General features: G+C 36.8%; 1 protein-coding gene across 1 annotated transcript in view; it reads left to right on the forward strand.

Moving 5' to 3' along the window:
* The window catches only part of CCDC73 (coiled-coil domain containing 73), a 106,003-nt gene that overhangs the window by 63,050 nt on the left and 22,722 nt on the right, over positions 1–20,231 (forward strand). Inside the window, exons 11-13 of the mRNA XM_027561965.1 lie at positions 640–723; positions 11,042–11,152; positions 16,249–16,383. Of these exons, the coding sequence (XP_027417766.1) occupies positions 640–723; positions 11,042–11,152; positions 16,249–16,383 (330 nt within the window). The remainder of the gene's footprint in view (positions 1–639; positions 724–11,041; positions 11,153–16,248; positions 16,384–20,231) is intronic.

Genomic DNA, 20,231 nt, shown 5'->3' on the forward strand with positions numbered 1-20,231 from the left:
AAAGATTACACTAAAATAATTTATAAATAAAGTATATAAATATAAATCACTGTTTTCCTTAGTTTAGACTACTGGTACTCTAGTAGATAATTATTGAAATGTATTTATCCTTATAGCATGCTTTTATAGGACATTATACTCTCATTTGAATTTCATATTTATAATTATTCTATTCTTAGAAAAAGATATGTGAATAAAATTTCTCCTTTTTCTTTTTTTTTCTCTTCTGATTTTTCTCTGTTTGATCCTGAATGCATACCAGGCCATCCTCACCCGTTAGCACTATGCCATTTTAGTAGCGATATATTTACTATTTGAGGAGAAAGCCAACAGTAGTTTTGTTTTGAATACTTTACATTTTTCAGTAGTGTCTCAGAATCCATGTCCCATTTCAAAAACTTTGTTAATTATTTGAGGAACTCTTAGAAATAGTACTTTGTAAGAGATCATATAATACAAATTGCATTAAATATTAATAAATGTGCCATTAGTTTATTTTAATATATTGTTTATTATGGCATTGAAATTAAACTGTAATAAGAAACTAGAAAATATATTTTAAGAATGTGAGTTTAGAAACATATACCTACTGCCTTAAAACTTTTTCAATTAATATATCATATTTATATTTTTTTAAAGGGTATCATCATTTCTTTCCAACAATTGCAGCAGTTACTTCAGCAACAGACTCAAGCTAATACTGAAATGGAAGAAAAATTGAAGGTGATAAAAGAAAATAATTAGGATATATATATATATATATAAAACATACCCTGATTTTATATATATATATATATATATATATATGCATATTTTATCTAATGAACTTTACCTGTTTAGTTGCTTTCATATGTCCAGCTTTATCTGAGATTTTTAATTTTAGGGGTAAAGTATTGACCTCCTTCATCAACTTGGTATCAGTGTCCAAAGAAGACAAAAAAGAGCATTTTTTTAGCGTTTAAGTCACTAGTTAAACATTCAGTTTTAACAAGTAATTGATTTAATTTTGTAACAGATTGGGTATTTTTTCTCAAGATTCAAAACTGGAAATAAAAGGTGACAAGTGACACCACATTCTAGGAGAGGAATCAGTGAGCTTTCAGAAGTGGGGTGGGAGGCAGATCCCTTTTCACAAGAACATGATAGAACTGGTCCTTTACCACAGCAATCACCTCATGATCTTCTTCCCAGTATGTATAAGAAAATGACTGGGGAGAGGAAGAAGTTATGGGAGTGTTTTGGGAATGAGGGTTCATTAAGTGATACTTTTCTCTTACATCCCTAGTTTAGAGAGATGTCTTTCCCCTCATGAATCAAAATGAAGGAGTCTACAGGAAAATTATGTAAAAATTGGGGTACAAGAAGGGGAGACTGCCATCTTAATTTTTTAGATGGATGCTTGTGATGCTATTGAACCTAAAGGTTCACTGTGGTGCTGCCAGTAAATTGTGACAAATTCATTTTGTGGGAGAATTTGATGTATATTTCTTGAAGTTTGGAAGTTGTACCAAGAACATCTAGACTGATGCCCAGGTTTCAGTCTAGAAATTTCAAGGAGTAAAGTTTTTGGAGGAATCTGTTCCAGTGGGACTTGAAGTGTGTATTATGCTTGTTCTAATGCTGTATGGCCCTAGAAGGGTCATAAGCAAGAACATGGTGGTTCCTTGGCTTCACATGAAGGAACGTAGTGGTTAGTGGAAGAGCAGAAACTGGCAAGTGATGGGATGTCTAACTCAAGAGGAGTTGGGGACATGTTCCACTGTGGTGGCCAGTGGAAGATATTTGTGCCCCTCTGAAGGGATTCTTGATAATGAAGCAATGAAGCTCAACATTTCCCAAGAAAAGTATATTCACCTCTGATGAAAAGACCACCATCAGCAGAGGCCTGGACCAGCTTCATGAGAATGTAACCAGTATAGTTGCATAAGGCTGATAGCCAGAGGAGCCTCAAGTTTCAGGTTTAATATTCTGTGGTCACTTCCTTGACATTTTTATTAACTTTTATATTTAAATGTATGCTTTGTAAATTAAGTCTGATGGTAAAATGGAACTTGCACCAGGGCTTGAAGCCCCAGCTTTGGCATTCTCCAGCCCCCCATTGCCTCCAAGGAACCATTCTTGGCTGCTGTCTCTTCTGCCCTTTGGTGCCCTGGGCCCTGCACAGCCTTATCCTCTCTGCTCCTATCTTGCACCACTCTATGTTGGCTGGGTCACACTGGTGGATAGAGGCCTGTGTGTTCTATTGTCATTTACCAATGTTTGGGCTTCCCAGCTGGTGCTAGTGGTAAAGAACCTACCTGCCAATGCAGGAGACATAAGAAAGGTGGGTTTGATCCTTGGATCAGAAAGATCCCCTGGAGGAGGGCATGGCAACCAGTATTCTTGCCTGGAGAATTCCATGGACAGAGGAGCATGGCAGGCTACAGTCCATAGGGTCACAAAGAGAGGGACACAACTGAAGCAACTTAGCATGCACACCCCACACTGGCAGAGGCCTAGATGTAGCAGGGTGGGTCTGAGTTGAGTACATGTGCCCTGCAGCATCTTTTCCCCAGGTTGACCATGCCTAGCACATGAGGTAGGTGTCTTGGCAGGAAATGAGTCCTCAGTCCAGGTAGTGAGCTGCATCCCTGCCTGGCAGTTGCAATCCTTTAGGGGTTACCCATCTGCCAGAGGGCCCATGGGATGGAGAGAGTGACTTCCCCAACTTCAGCCAGAACGCCAGAGGGCCCATGGGATGGAGAGACTGACTTCCCCAACTTCAGACAGAACATAATACATGGGTCTTGCAGCTTGCAGGAGGTAGAACTCAAAGCTAAGTTGTGTGGTGAGGCCCTTAGGCATCTGTGAGGATCTGTCTTTGGCCTTTGACTATCTTATCCCAGGGGACATTAAAGAGAAAATAAAAAGCACCTTGACAGGTGGATAGGGGTAGAGAGACAAAGAGAGATGGAAGAACCATAAAGAAAAGGTTTAGTATCAGTATCTTTAATAGCTTTTTTTTTTCTCTTCTTTTTTTAAATTTTGCATATGGCCCCAGAAATTATACTGAATCCATCCTCACTGAACGAAACCAAACTTAACCTGAACAGTGAAACACTATCTTTTCACCATTGATGTTCTATGATTAGTTATGTAAAGAGAGGTTTGCCTCGCTCATTTCTCTTGCCTGCCCCCCCAATACTGTACAAATTTCACCTGGAAGGCAGAGAGGGAAAACTTATGCTAGAGCCAAATCTCTCCCTTCTTTTAACCCTTTCACCTACTCCAATAAAAGATTTTTAAAAGTTTCATAAAGTCCAGTTATCTGCAAATATGAACAAAGCTTGTGGAGGTGATGGAATTCCAGTTGAGCTATTTCATATCCTAAAAGATGATGCTGTGAAAGTGCTGCACTCAATATGCCAGCAAATTTGGAAAGCTCAGCAGTGGCCACAGGACTGGAAAAGGTCAGTTTTCATTCCAATCCCAAAGAAAGGCAATGCCAAAGAATGCTCAAACTACCACACAATTAAACTCAAATCATATGCTAGCAAAGTAATGTTCAAAATTCTCCACGCCAGGCTTCAAAAGTATGTGAACCACGAACTTCCAGATGGTCAAGCTGGATTTAGAAAAGGCAGAGGAACCAGAGATGAAATTGCCAACATCTGCTGGATCACTGAAAAAGGCAAGAGTTCCAGAAAAACATGTACTTTTGCTTAATTGACTATGCCAAAGCATTTGTGTGGATCACAACAAACTATGGAAAATTTTAAAGAGATGGGAATACCAGACCTCCTGACCTGCCTCCTGAGAAATCCATGTGTACATCAAGACGCAACAGTTAGAACCAGACATGGAACAATAGACTGGTTCCAAGTTGGGAAAGGAGTACATCAAGGTTGTATATTGTCACTGTGCTTATTTAACTTATATGCAGAGTCAGTTCAATTCAGTTGCTCAGTCGAGTCTGACTCTTTGCGACCCCCTGAATTGCAGCATGCCAGGCCTCCCTGTCCATCACCAACTCCCAGAGTTCACTCAAACTCATGTCCATCGAGTCAGTGATGCCATCTAGCCATCTCATCCTCTGTCGTCCCCTTCTCCTCCTGCCCCCAATCCCTCCCAGCATCAGAGTCTTTTTCAATGAGTCAGCTCTTTGCATGAGGTGGCCAAAGTACTGGAGTTTCAGCTTTAGCATCATTCCTTCCAAACAACACCCAGGACTGTACATCATGAGAAATGCCAGGCTGGATGAAGCACAAGCTGGAATCAAGATTTCCGGGAGAAATATCAATAACCTCAGATATGCAGATGACACCGCCCTTATGGCAGAAAGTGAAGAACTAAAGAGCCTCTTGATGAAAGTGAAAGAGGAGAGTGAAAAAGTTAGCTTAAAACTCAACATTCAGAAAACTAAGATCATGGCATCTGGTCCCATCACTTCATGGTAAATAGATGGGGAAACAGTGGAAACAGTGACAGACTTTATTTTGGGGGGCTCCAAAATCACTTCAGTTGGTGACTGCAGCCATGAAATTAAAAGACACTGCTCCTTGGAAGAAAAGCTATGACCAACCTAGACAGCATATTATAAAGCAGAGACATTACTTTGCCAACAAGGTCCGTCTAGTCAAAGCTATGGTTTTTCCAGTAGTCATGTATGGATGTGAGAGTTGGACTATAAAGAAAGCTGAGCACTGAAGAATTGATGCTTTTGAACTGTGGTGTTGGAGAAGACTCTTGAGAGTCCCTTGGACTGCAGTGAGATGCAACCAATCCATGCTAAAGGAGATCAGTCCTGAATATTCATTGGAAGGACTGATGCTAAAGCTGAAATTCCAATACTTTGGCCACCTGATGTAAAGAACCGACTTATTGGTTTAACCAATCCAACCATTTCATTTTGTGATGAAATGGAGATCCACAAGAGTCAAGCAGTATAGTTCAAGGCCCCAAATTAGTGGCAAAACCAGAATTAAATCTTTGTCTCGATTCTACTTCAGCACTATTTCTACAACATTACACTGTTACGATATATTTCCTAGATCTGTTGGAAATTCCAGTCTTGCTGTATCAGTTATACAAAGACCACAACTTTCAAATTGCCCTTCATCAGCTCTAAATCAAGTGTTTATGTATTGTTGAATTCTACAGGGCCTATGGTAGTCATAGATGATATATTAGGTCAGTGCAAAGGTAATTATGGTTTTGGACTCTGAATTTTAAATAATTATAACCAGGCTCAAACACATCTTTATTAATCAAAATAGGAACCATTACAGTCAACACATTTTTTACCAACAAGAGATGTTTGTTTATTCCTGTAGCATAAAAATCAGTGCTTTGGGATTCAACAAACTCTTGGAAAGCAGCCTCTTGCTGGTTGTGGAAGCATTTTTCCCTGCAAAAAATTGTAGACAGCTTGAAGAAGTAGTAGTCGGTTGGTGAGAGATCAGGTGAATATGGCAGATGAGGTAAAACTTTGTAGCCTAATTGGTTCAACTTTTCAAACGGTTGTACAACATGCAACTGGGCATTGTCACAGAGAAGAGTTGGGCCCTTTCTGTTGGCCAATGCTGGCTGCAAGAATTGTCATTTTCGGTGCTTCTCATCAATTTGCTGAGCGTACTTCTCAGATGTAATGGTTTCGCCAGAATTCAGAAAGCTGATTGGATCAGACCAGCAGCAGATCACCAAACAGTGACCGTGACTTATTTTTCGTTCTTGTTTGGCTTTGGAAAGTGCTCTGGAGCTTCTTGTTGGTCCAACCACTGAGCTGGTCATCACTGATTGTTGTATAATATCCACTTTTCTTTGCACATCACAATCCAAATTGAGAAATGGTTTGTTGTTGTGTAGAATAAGAGAAGAGGACACTTCAAAACGACAATGCTTCTGATTTTTGGTCAGCTCATGAGGCTCCCACTTACCGAGTTTTTTCACCTTTCTAATTTGCTTGAAATGCCACGTGACCATAGAATGTCAACATTGAGTTCTTGGGCCTTCTCATGTAGTAGCTTCGGTGATCCTCTCAGTTGGTCGTTGTCAGCTTCCAGTGGCCCGCCACTATGCTCATCTTCAAGGCTCTCGTCTCCTTTGCAAAACTTCTTAAACCACCACTGCGTTGTACATTCAGTTCCTTAGCCAAATGTGTTCATGTTGTGATTGTCTCCACTGCTTTGTGACCTGTTCTGAACTCAAGAAAAATTTCTCGAATTTCCTTTTTGTCTAACATCATTTCCATATTTCTGTAGACTAAAGTACATATAAAATAAACAGCAAATCATTCATTAGCAAAAAACATAAGGGAAGAAATGCACATCAAAATGATGTATAACAACCACATTTATTTAAGAATGGATTCCAACAGCAAATGGCAAAGTTCAACAGTGCAAAACCATACTTATTTTTGCACCAACCTAATAGTGTCTTTGAGTTAATGATGACAACAACTGTTCCCAGGATTTTTAGCTATAAATGGAAATATTTTAGTTAATCCAAATGCCTCTCTCTTATACTAGACCCGTTATTGCCTAAGCCTTGATAGTAGAGAAACTAGATTTCATGTAGTAGTAAAATTTCAAAGTATTGGCAAGAACGAGATAGAATTGTCTGCTTTTTATTATAACAGTTAAGGGCATTAAAAAAAATAGTACCATCTATCATCACTTTCATTTTATAAAAGATAACATTTTAACACCAAAAGTATATTAAGGATGTAATATCAGATAAAGGACAGTCCTTTATAGGAAAACACATTCAATGACCTTACATTGACATTTTTTGCCATGGACTAGTGAGATTTTTGTCATGGATCAGTTCTTGTTTACAGACTGGTGTTGGAGAACCACTGATATATAGTATAACAAAATATTAATGTTGAACTGTTGCTGAGGATTATGCTGCATAGATATCTTAAGTGTTTTCCTGAGGAGCATTCTAATTCCACCTGTACTAAAAGGGATCATTACTCTTCATAATGGCCTGCTGTTTTTCAGTGCTCTGCAGTCATGCTGTCATCTGTCTTATTTTTTTTAAAGTACAGTTTGGAGCATAGAAGACCTAAATTCTCATGATAGAGAATATTTTTTACTGTGATTTAATTATAGTTTAGTCCAGATAAAAGTATAGTTATGCTGCTATAATCATAGTGTTAGGAAGACTATTTATTTAGTTTGCTGCTATAGTCATAGTGTTAACATAGTATTAACCAGAATAATTTACTTAGTTTTTGGTATATTAAAGCATTAACTAGTGGTTTTATTTTGATTTTCCACAATATATATTTTGTCAGAGAAGGTTTTCAAATTTGTTAATCCAGGTGCAGATAATACCAAATAATTCCCTGGTAGAATATAAATTCCATAAAAATACTAACATTTTTACTAATATAGTATAAGAGCCCAAAAAAGTTTCTGACACATAATAGGAGCTCATTAAATCTTATTAAATTAATGGGTGATTAACAGTGAGTAAATTCAGACTCTGCAAGTTCAGATATTGCCAGGTCAGGGCTTCTGGTTAAACATATTGGATTGAACCTATACATTCCCTTCTATTTCCTTCTGAAGCTGCAATAAAATGACATAAAAACCACAAGAATGCAGAAATGGGGAGAAGAAACAATAAAAATAAAGTTTTAAACCAAATGGAAAATTAGTCATTTACTCACCAAATGAGAGAAAGTAAAAACCCAAGTTAAAGCAACAGAAATTATCAGGAATTGCAAGCATCATGTGCCTCTAAAGTAAGATGCACAACTGGTGCCAGTAGCTAGAAGGTCTGCATGGAAAGCTATTGCACATTCAGATTCTTCTCCCTAATCTGCACAGTCACTCCCTATCTTCTCATGGGCAAAAGATAGAGAACTAGTTGGAGTGTTTGAGGAGCAACTGAGACTGGAAAGATCCAGTGGTGTGCTGGAGGCAGTTTGTACCGGGGAGAGCTGGTTATTAGAGCTGTTGTCATTTTGTAAGCTGGTTTAAATAAGTGGTAGCTTGAATTAACCACAGTGAGTTGTTTTTTTTAACTTTAATGAGATTGGCAAATGCTACAAATAAGGCTTTGTTGAGACCTAGTTTACTAGCACAGTACAGAGAGTATTATTTTAAAAATAGTTTGGAAAGTCTATATACTGAATTCTGAAGCCTCCAAGCAGTCTCCCCATTTGGAGGACAGTTAAGTGCCTTGTAACATCCAGGCAGCAGAATGGAAGATTCTGTGGCGACTAACCTGCAATTAAGGTCTCCTGATGAAACAGTTCAGCCAGGTCAATGCACAGTGAAGCCACCACTGTAGTGAAAAAACTTTGTAGTTGACAAAACTTTTAACTGGCTATTTAATACTTCATTCTTAAATAGGAACAAACAGTTAAGGATCACTGGGTATTTGAAAATCTCCAGTGTGAAAAACAGACAAAACAAATAGGGTAATGAACAAAAACTTGGAGAAGCTAAAAAAATATACCCAGTTAAGAGAAATATATTTGTTAATCCAAAAACAGTAATTTAGGATCTAAAAAACATTCATAGAATAAAATATAACCCTTAAATATATTAGCATACATAAAAAGTACAATGAAAAGTTTAGAAGATAACATAAAAAAATAAGAAAGTAGAACCAAAAGACAAGAAGACGGAAAATAGGAAAGGAAGAAAATGAGGGGGTTGTTGAAGAGGTCTGGTGAGTTTCAGAGAGAACAGAGAGAGTGGAAGGAGAGCAAATGACCCAAGAGATAATGCAGGAAAGTAACCCAGAATTGAAGGATCTGAGTTTGTTTTGCTTACCTAAACCAATGCATATCATTATGAAATTTCATACTAAAAGAGAATATTATAAAACTCTCTGGGGGTGGGGGGACGGGCAAAAAAAGTAGGTCACCTATGAAGGTCCAAAATGAGAACGGCAACATAATGGCTTCAGACTTCTCATTGGCAGCCCTGGAAGGTAGAAGATGATAGAACCATGCTTTCAGAGGTTCCAAAACAGAACTGTACTGTATTTAGCCAAACAAATAAGTATTGCTAGAATAAACAAACTTTCAGACATGCAAGGTTTCAAAAAATATGATACTTGTCTGCTTTATCAAAAAGTAATAGCTTGCTTTACCAAGACAAGGGAATAAACCAGGAGGAAATCATGGGATCTAGGAGACAGGAGACCCACCACAGAAGAAAAAAGGAAATTCTCAAAGATTGCCTGATCAGTGTAGCAGGATGAAAGAACAGTCAGTTCACATTGTAGGATAAGGATGGAATGTCTCCAAAACATGGAAACAGAGAATACCAGATACAGGCACTTTCTTTTAGATGGGGGTATAGTTACAGACAGGAAATGACTGATATATCTAATGTGCTTTTTAAGAACATAATACTTTCGGTCATTTATTTTTACTAGGATACTCTGTGGTATACTCTCCCATATCTCCTCTGAATTTTTTGATTTGTCTGTCTTCTAAAATAGTGTTACTAATATAAATAGATACTGTAAATATTTGTTAGAATGTTAAAGTACTAAGCACCTATTAAATAATACCCTTGTATATATTTAGAAACTTATTATCACAAGTCAAAGTGAAGTTGCTCAGTCATGTCCAACTCTTTGCGACCTATGGACTGTAGCCCACCAAGCTCCTCCATCCATGGGATTCTCCAGGCAAGAATACTGGAGTGGGTTGCCATTTCCTTCTTCAGGGGATCTTCCCAACCCAGGGATCGAACCCAGGTCTTCCACATTGCAGGCAGGCCTTTTAACCTCTGCGCCACCAGGGAAGCCTATAAATCAAGATGAAATCATATTACCTATAAATCAAGATGAAATCATGACTTCTTTAAAAACATTTACATTGTCCTAAAATAGAGACAGTCAAAATAGGTATTCATTGAGTGCTCTCAAATTGCATGGTTCTTTATGAGCCAGAGGAGAATCTTTGTGTTAAAATTGTTTTATCAAATGTTTTCAAAATTTTGCATAATTATGTCATCACATACTGATATTCTGTGTAGTAATTGAGGACTTTTTAAATAGTTGAAATACTGTGAAGCCTCTAAAATGAGATCTTAATAGTGATATGGAAGTTAAGGAAGATATATTACTCATATTTTTAGAAAAGCAAATGGCAGCACAACAGAGTATGTATAGTATGATTTGAAAGATATATACTTGTATGCTTATAGACAATTTTTGAAAGGATACACAAGAAACTACTTTACCTCTGGTGGGGAGAGCTGGAAAACCAGTAGAGGAAAACTTTGCCTTTTCTCTCTGTATCCTTTGTGTGGCTTGGATGTTGACCCTGAATGTACTTAGCTTTAGTAATGATAAACAAACTAACATAGAAATTCCGGATACATTAGATGCAGCTAGAGTTTTACTATTTGTCTTTTTACAGAATTTTACTTGGATTATCAGCAGATACTGAAGAAACCTAATAATATTGGTGATACTGGTTTAGTATCTTTTAAACCTTTGTCTTAGAAAACAGTGATAATTTTACTCTTTAAAGGTTTTTTGGGGAAGGGAAGAGGAGAGTGTGGTAGTGAATATATAATATGTTAATTTATGAAGTAATAAGTTAATGAGTGAATACTGACGTTCTACTAAAAAAGTGTTAATTTGAAATTAAAAATTTTAATTGTATTTAAGAGTTTTCCAGCCAATTAATTTCTGAAATAAATAGATAGGGAAAATATATTCTGTGATAGTTAAAAAATTTTAGTAGGGTTAGGCTGGATTATGCTACATTTCATATTTTTCAGTGCTGTACTTTATATTACTTTTTTCAGTACATTAAAACTTATGCAGTGAAACTGAATAATGGCAATGTTTTTATACCCTTTTATAGCCATTTCTTTTTCATAACCTCCCCCTATTTCCTGTTAACTAAACTATAAGCACCTTTCTGTTAATTTATGAAAATTATTGTTGAGATAGCACATTATCACTGATCTGTATGGCACTTTCAGCATGTTAGAAGCAAAGGTCCAAGCAACATAAAACACATCAAAATTCATTAATGTGGTATTGATTATTTTTTGGATAATTAATTTTATTGCAGACCCTTGAAAGAGATAATGAGCTGCAAAGGGAGAAGGTAAAAGAAAATGAAGAAAAGTTCCTTAATCTTCAAAATGAGCATGAGAAAGCACTAGGAACCTGGAAGAAGCATGTAGGTTTATTTAATAGTAAAATTTTTAAATATTTTAAGTAGTTGTAGACATTTAAAATAACAAATGCTAAGAAAATATTGCAAAAATATTGTAGGAATAAAGTCAGACACATTTTCTTCTTGCACTTGTATTTCTAAAAAGTGAATGTTTTTAAAGCTAAATTTAATAAAATTTTCTATAATGCTTTCATACATGAAAAACCACACATATACATGTGTATATTTATATGTATTTTGTATGACTTTTCATAGGTGACAAAAATTAATTTTCCTTTTCATAAAACTATTGATAGTGTTTTAATAAATGGTTATAATAAGGAATTATATCATTATTATTGTTAGCTGATCTCTTTGGCTTTCCTCAATAGTTTCATTGAGTCATATTAAAGCCATGTTTAGAACATGTATACAGTAGTTGGGTTCTTTAGTATTAACATTTTATCAAGAGAATTGTTATGTTATTAACATGATTATTTGCTTAAGGCACAACTCTTTTATTTTACAGTAAATTTTAATTTCAGTGAAGTAGATAATAAAACGTGTAAAGTAATATAAAGTTGTGAAATATAAGGTTCACTTTAAAGACTGGTGAACCCAAAATCAGTTGTTCTATTTATTATCTATTTTTATTGCCTTCAATTCTTTTAAAAGAATTTTAAAAAAATGGAAGGTAACTATAAGTTTATGAAGCTATATTTTGGGAAAGTAAGATATTTTAAAGTATTATACTAGTTATACTATAAAATTCTAACACTGTATTAATATAGTTTGTAATAATATATATCTGTGTACTATTCTGTGGTTGAGTTTGTTTGATATAAATTGTTATAAAAGTAATTCTTGATTTTTTGATCCATTTGCAGCTAACATGTTCTCTTAATTTGTATTTTGGAGAGATCAGATTTTCACTGATGAATTTGACAAGTTTTACCAAATTCTCAAAAAGTATTTTGTAATTCATTAGATCAGAATACTATAAAATGCTTAATGATCCCCATATAGGTAAAGTTCATAATTAAGCAACAAACATAGTAATTTTCATTTTAGCTTCAGCTAATCTGCCTTGCATCCTAACACTTCTGTCTCATTTCTAATGTTTAAAAGACCATGGAAATAGTACTGTTAGGGTAAGGAAAACTATGATGTAAAAAGAGACTATAAACTTGAATATGCCAGTCATGCCCCCCAAACTTAGTTGAGATAAGAAAAGTAAACGTGTATTTTTCCTACTGATATTTCAGCTATGTTCCTCCCCTGGGTCGGGGCAGGGGGTGTGGGGAGGGCAGGAGTCAACTGAATTAAGAGAAATAAGCATTCAGCTTTCCTGGTGAGACCTGTTTATAATTTGGATGAAATTGGTTTTGTCTTAGGATTTTTAGCATCTGCATTCATTTCATTTCATGCTTCAGTACTAAACAGAACATAGTTAAATTTTTTAAAAGCTGCTTTGGTTCTATAGGAGTTTTCTTGAGTGGGAGGTCAGATCTACTCTTTAATTGTATTTCTGTCTCTCTGTAAGCATTTCACCACTCTTGAGTGAAGGGTAATTGTAGTATTGCTACTGAGGTCAGATCAAGATAGGTTTTTTAAAAAACTAAAAGATAGTAACAAGTATAAGATGAAATCATATATACTGCTGTTTTTTTAAATAGTGAAAGAATACTGTACAAATCAAACAGTGAATATTACTAGACAATATATTTTAAAATTCATAAATGTCATAAAGAATGTGGTATGTATACCTGCTTTTATTTGGCCAGTTATATAGCCAATAGATATTTATAGGTAAGACAGTAATAAATGGAGATGTTCAGAAATTATTTAGAGAAAGGGGGTGTCACAAAAGAAATTCAATTCACAACATTTGTTGAGCATCTGTTATGTGTTAGGCACTATACTAGGTGCTGGATTTTCAAAGGTGCCTAAAATACAAAGATTATTAAAGAGCTCACACTCTCAAAAGACAGATAATTATTAACTACAATAGTATGGAGTGTTTTTAGTAGTATTAGTATTAACAAATTACTATGAAAGCACAAAATAAATTGTATTGTTTAACTAGGTTGTAGAAAGTTTTAGAGAAAAGATGGCCCTAGAATTTGGACTTGAAAGATGAATAGGGTTTCACCAGACATAAGGTGCCTGCTTCTTATACTTCTCACTCCACTCTGGGCATTCCATTTAAGAAAGGGGATAATGATGGAGGCATGAGATTGCTTTCTCAAGGATGAATGGTCTGATCTAGAATGTGACATTGCAAATGAGGTTGAAATCATCTTCTGAAGAGTTCTTTTCTAAGTAAATTGAATTTTATTTTATAAGTAATGGGAAGCCATTGAGATTTTTAAAGCAGAAAAGTGACTTAGATCTGCAGTTTAGAAAAATAACTCTTGCAGTAGTATGGAGAATAGCATTATGGGAAGAGATCAATAAGAAGAATATTCTAACCATGAGCCCATGAGGATGTGAATTAGCGCAACAGTAGTGAGGATTGCAGTCCATGGGGTTGCACAGAGTTGGACACAACTGGGCGACTGAACAACAACAACAGTGAATACAGAGAAAAGAGACAGAGGCAAGAAGGACTGGAGGTAGAATTAGCAGGATTAATCACATTTTATATATAATGGATTTTAAAAGGGAAAGGAGTCAACTCTGATTCTGAGATTAGTATAATAATTTATGCAGATTAGCAGAATAATATCACTAAATGACATAAGGAATGTGAAAGAAGCAGCAGATTTGGTGGATGAAAATGAGTTTAGTTTGGAAATTGCTTAACTTACAGTGACTGCAGGACATCTGACTTGAAATTTATATCATGTATGTGGCAACATGAATCTAATCTTAGGCAAGAGGTTGGGAGATGAGATAGAGATTTAAGACTTACTAGCATAGAGATGGAGAAGGCAATGGCATCCCACTCCAGTACTCTTGCTTGGAAAATCCCATGGACGGAGGAGCCTGTTAGGCTGCAATCCATGGGGTCGCTAAGAGTGAGACACGACTGAGCGACTTCCCTTTCACTTTTCACTTTCATGCATTGGAGAAGGAAATGGCAACCCACTCCAGTGTTCTTGCCTGGAGAATCCCAGGGACTGGGGAGCCTGGTGGGCTGCCGTCTATGGGGTCACAGAGAGTTGGACACAGCTAAAGTGACTTAGCATAGCATAGCATAGCATAGAGATGAAATTTGAACGTATAATAAGATCATCTATGGAGGGAGTGGAAGACTTGAAGAGAGGGCTAAAGAAGAAAGAGCTTTGGGGAATGCCAGGATTTTGTGAGTGGTTAATGTGGGAGAGGGAGCCTGACAAGAACAGTGAGAAAGGTAGGAGGATGAAGAGGGAGTGGTACCATGAAATGAAGAAAAGGGGCTGTTTGAAAATAAGTAGTCTACACAGTTGTGCTACAATGCTGTTAAATGGTATGAAACTTGGAACAAGTCCTTTTGCTAATTTGAAGGTCATAATAGAAAAAAAAGTTAGTAGAACATGAGGGCAGAAGTCTGGTTGTTAAGGAGTGAAATTAAAGAAGGAAAGTGATGTCTCTCAGTTGTATCCGACTCTGTGACCACATGGACTGTAGCCCACCAGGCTCTTCCGTCCATAGGATTTTCTAGGCAAGAGTGCTGGAGTGTGTTGGCATTTCCTTCTCCAGGGGATCTTCCTGACCCAGGGATGGAACCCAGGTCTCCCGCCTTGCGGGCAGACACTTCACCATCTGAGCCACCAGGGAATCCCTTAAGGAGTGAATAGAGGTTAGAATTTGAAAGTACCAAGAGTGAACTTTAAGAAGTGAGGGAGAGAGTAATTGAGTCAAGAAGAAAAAAGTTATAGTCATTACAAGAGCGTATTTGTGGGCTGAAAACATGCTGGTATGGTGGGGAAAATTGAGAATATCTAGGAGAGAATAGGGAGAAGGTAATAGCAACCCACTCCAGTACTCTTACCTGGAAAATCCCATGGACAGAGGAGCTTGGTAGGCTGCAGTCCATGGGGTTGCTACGAGCCAGACACGACTGAGCGACTTCACTTTCACTTTTCACTTTCATGCATTGGAGAAGGAAATGGCAACCCACTCCAGTGTTCTTGCCTGGAGAATCCCAGGGACAGAGGAGCCTGGTGGGCTGCCATCTATGGGGTCGCACAGAGTCGGACATGACTAAAATGACTTAGCAGCAGCAGCAGCAGGAGAGAAGAGATCTTTGCTTGAGTTAGACTCGAAGGGAGATAAGAGAGGACAGGATAGAGAACACAGGAAGAGTTGAGCCCTGGAGAAGAAGAACCTTGCAGAGATAGGTAAAAAGATGGTTAAAATAGGTAAGGTGAAGGGAAAGTAGTTGGTGAGCTCATGTCTGTTAACCCCTACAAGGAAAATTACATGCATTAGTAGAATTTTTGGTAGTTTAAAATTGTTCAAGAGAAACTTTTGTAATATATTATGACAAAATAGTATTTTTCTTTTTCCTGGAACTTATTTTGTCTCATATTTGAGGTTCCTATGAAGGAGAATCCCACCAAGAAAAAGATTATAAAATTTTATAGCCAGTAGAAACTAGTTTGTAGATATAAGTATTATGCTGAAGTGTCAGTTTCTAATTGTAGTACTTAGTACTCAGTATTCTTCATCTAGTTGAGTTGAAATCTGTGTATCTAATTTGCAACAAGAAAACAAAACTTTAAGAAAGCAATGAAATGGTAACCTTTACAGAATTTTTATAGTAAGTTTTATAAAAGTTAATTTTTCATCTGTAACAAGAAGTGATTTAATGTAGTACTTAAGAGCACAACTCCTAGGCTTAGCCTTGCATTTGAATCTTGACTATCACTTTCTTTCTACCTGATCTTGGGCAACTTACTTAACGTCTATGAGCCTCACATTTCTCACCTGTAAGTTGGGAGCTGATTTTTAAGAGTATGAAATTATGTTTATTAAGTACTCAGCACAATTCAACAAATGGTAGCTTTTAATATTAGTAATTACTTGGGGAATATTTTCATTGTTTACAATTTCTAAACACTTGTGTTAATGAAGTATTTTTATATACAACTAATTTACATACATGTTCATTTTGGTTAAATGTTATATATTAGGTTGAAGAACTTAATGGAGAAATTAATGAGATTAAAAGTGAGTTATCATCACTTAAAGAAACTCATACTAAGTTACAAGAAGATTATGATGAATTATGTGATCAGAAAAAGTTTGAGGAAGACAAGAAGTTTGAGGTAAAATTCAAGTATGTGGGGTATAACCTCTTAAAAGAAATTAGGACCATTGCTGATTATTTTCTCCATGGTTTATATTTTCACTTTCTCAACTTTTAAAAATGAGTGTATGCATATAGTCTGTAGTACATTTTAAATTAATTTTTTATACAATATGACATAGGATTAAGAATCATTTCTTGGACATGAATCTTCAATTTCAGCATATACATTTGTGGATAGACAATTTAACATTTTCTTTATTAATGTAGCATTATAAAAAGTCTTAAAATGTGGTAGTATAATTCCTTCAATTTTGTTGTTCTTTTCCAAAATTGTTTTGACTATTTTGAGTCCTTTGCATTTCCATATAACTTTTAGAATCAGTTTTATCAGTTTCTAAAAGAAAAAGTCTATGGTATTTGAATTTGGCTTGTGTTGAATATATAGATTAATTTACAAAGAATTTATATCTTAACATACAATTCATGACATGGTATATCTTTGTATTTATTTAGATTTTCTTTAATACCGCTCAGAAATGTTTTGTAGTTTTCATTGTATAGGTCTTGCAAGTATTTTGTTAAATTTACCCCTGAATATTTCATGTTTTGGGCTCTTAGTATAAGCAGTATTTTTAATATGAGTTTTTCTAATTGTTTCTTGCTATGAGATAGGGTTAAAACTGATCTTTGTACATTGACTTCGTATTCTTTTACCATTTTAATTAATTCGTAGTATGTTTTTCTTGGTTGAACTTTGGAGTTTTCTTTGTACATAGTATGTTGTCTGAGAATTTAAGGCAGATGATTTTACATCTTTTTCTTCTCTATGCATTTTATTTTTTCCTCAACTTATTGCACTACACTAGCTAGGACTCTTAGGTACAGTGTTAAATAAAGTTGTAAAAGTGGACATGATTGCTTAACTTTTCATCTTAGATGTCTTTCATCATTTCATAGTCTATTGAAAGTGAAAGTGACAGTCACTCAGTCATGTCTGACTCTTTGCAACCCCATGGACTATATAGTCCATGGAATTTTCCAGGCCAGAATACTGGAATGGGTAGCCTTTCCCTTCTCCAGGGTATCTTCCCAACCCAGGGATTGAACCTAGGTCTCCAGCATTGCAAGCAGATTCTTTACCAACTGAGCCACAAGAGAAGCCCAAGAACACTGGAGTGGGTAGCCTATCCGTTCTCCAGCAGATTTTCGTGACCCAGTATTAGTCATAGATTTTTTTTTATATGTGCTCTTTATCAGATTGAAATTTCCATCTGTTCCTAGTTTGCTGAGTTTTTATCATGAATAGGTATTCAGTTCAGTTCAGTTCAGTCGCTCAGTTGTGTCCGACTCTTTGCGACCCCATGAATTGCAGCACGCCAGGCCTCCCTATCCATCACCAACTCCCGGAGTTCACTCAAACTCACGTCCATCGAGTCGGTGATACCATCTAGCCATCTTATCCTCTGTTGTCCCCTTTTCTCCTGTCCCCAATCCCTCCCAGCATCAGAGTCTTTTCCAGTGAGTCAACTCTTTACATGAGGTGGCCAAAGTACTGGAGTTTCAGCTTTAGCATCATTCCTTCCAGAGAACACCCAGGGCTAATCTCCTTTAGAATGGACTGGTTGTATCTCCTTGCAATCCAAGGGACTCTCAAGAGTCTTCTCCAACACCACAGTTCAAAATTTTGTTAAGTGCTTTTTCTTTGTTGATAAGATCATTCTGTTTTCTTTATTCTGTTAATGTGTCAACATTAACAATTAATTACATTGATTGATTTTCAAATATACCTTGCATTCCTGAGATATCTATTGTCCTTTTAATATATGGCTAGATTTGCTAATGCTATGTCAGGGGTTTTGAATTGATGAGGAATATTGATCTGTAGTTTTTGTTCATTTTTTCTTTTCATGCTTTTGGTCTAGTTTTTGTATCGGAGTAATAGTAGCCACCAACCATGCAGCAGGGTTACTGCAGGGTTGGGGGCACTGAGTGTAGCAGTACATACATGGGATCTTTTGAAGGAGGTCTCCATTATATTCATTACCTCCACCACAGTTTGGCCCCAGGTAAATAGCGGGGAGGGAACACAGTTCCACCCATCAACAGAAAATTGGATTAAAGATTTACTGAGCATGGCCCCGCCCAGCAGAACAAGACCCACCAGTCATTCACTCCCATCAGGAAGCTTCCATAAGCCTCTTATCCGTCACCATCAGAGGGCAGACAGAATGAAAACCATAATCACAGAAAACTAACCAGTCTAATCACATGCACCACAGCCTTGTCTAACTCAGTGAAACTATGAGCCATGCCATGTAAGGCCACCCGAGATGGATGGGTCATGGTGGAAAGTTCTGACAAAATGTGGTCCACTGGAGAAGGGAATGGCAAACCACTTCAGTATTCTTGCCTTGAGAACCCCATGAACAGTATGAGAAGGCAAAAAGATAGGACACTGAAAGATGAACTCCTCAGGTCAGTAGGTGCCCAGTATGCTACTAGAGATGAGTGGAGAAATAACTCCAGAAAGAATGAAGAGACAGAGCAAAAGAAAAAATATCATCCAGTTGTGGATGTGACTGGTGATGGAAACAAGGTCTGACGCTGTAAAGAGCAATATTGCATAGAAATCTGGAACGTTAGGTCGATGAATCAAGGCAAATTGGAAGTGGTCAAACTGGAAATGGCAAGAGTGAACATCAACATTTTAGGAATCAGTGAACTAAAATGGACTGGAATGGGTGAATTTAACTCAGTTGACCGTTATATCTACTACTGTGAGCAAAAATCCCTTAGAAGAAATGGAATAGCCATCATAGTCAACAAAAGAGTCCGAAATGCAGTACCTGGATGCAGTCTCAAAAACGACAGAATGATCTCTGTTCATTTCCAAGGCAAACCATTCAATATCACGGTCCAAGTCTATGCCCCAACGAGTATTGCTGAAGAAGCTGAAGTTGAACGGTTCTGTGAAGACCTACAAGACCTTTTAGAACTAACACCCAAAAAAAGATGTCCTTTTCATTATTGGGGACTGGAATGCAAAAGTAGGAAGTCAAGAAACACCTGGAGTAACAGGCAGATTTGGCCTTGGAGTACAGAATGAAGCAGGGCAAAGGCTAATAGAGTTTTGCCAAGAGAACATACTGGTCATAGCAAACACCTTCTTCCAACAACACAAGAGAAGACTCTACACATGGACATCACCAGATGGTCAACACCAAAATCAGATTGATTATATTTGTTGCAGCCAAAGATGGAGAAGCTCGATACAGCCAGCAAAAACAAGACCAGGAGCTGACTGTGGTTCAGATCATGAACTCCTTATTGCCAAATTCAGATTTAAATTGAAGAAAGTTGGGTAAACCACTAGACCATTCAGGTATGACCTAAATAAAATCCCTTATGATTATACAGTGGAAGTGAGAAATAGATTTAAGGGACTAGATCTGATAGAGTGCCTGATGAACTATGGATGGAAGTTCATGGCATTGTATAGGGGATAGGTATCAAGATCATCCCCAAGAAAAAGAAATGCAAAAAAGCAAAGTGGCTGCCTGAGGAGGCCTTAAAAATAGCTGTGAAAGGAGGAGAAATGAAAAGCAAAGGAGAAAAGGAAAGATAAAGCCATTTGAATGCAGAGTTCCAAAGAATAGCAAGGAGAGATAAGAAAGCCTTCCTCTGTGATCCATGCAAAGAAATACAGGAAAACAGTAGAATGGGAAAGACTAGAGATCTCTTCAAGAAAATTAGAGATACCAAGGGAACATTTCATGCAAAGATGGGCTCAATAAAGGACAGAAATGGTATGGACCTAACAGAAGCAGAAGATACTAAAGACGAGGTGGCAGGAATACACAGAAC

Source organism: Bos indicus x Bos taurus, chromosome 15 (assembly GCF_003369695.1).
Source record: "Bos indicus x Bos taurus breed Angus x Brahman F1 hybrid chromosome 15, Bos_hybrid_MaternalHap_v2.0, whole genome shotgun sequence".
Classification (NCBI taxonomy): domain Eukaryota; kingdom Metazoa; phylum Chordata; class Mammalia; order Artiodactyla; family Bovidae; genus Bos; species Bos indicus x Bos taurus.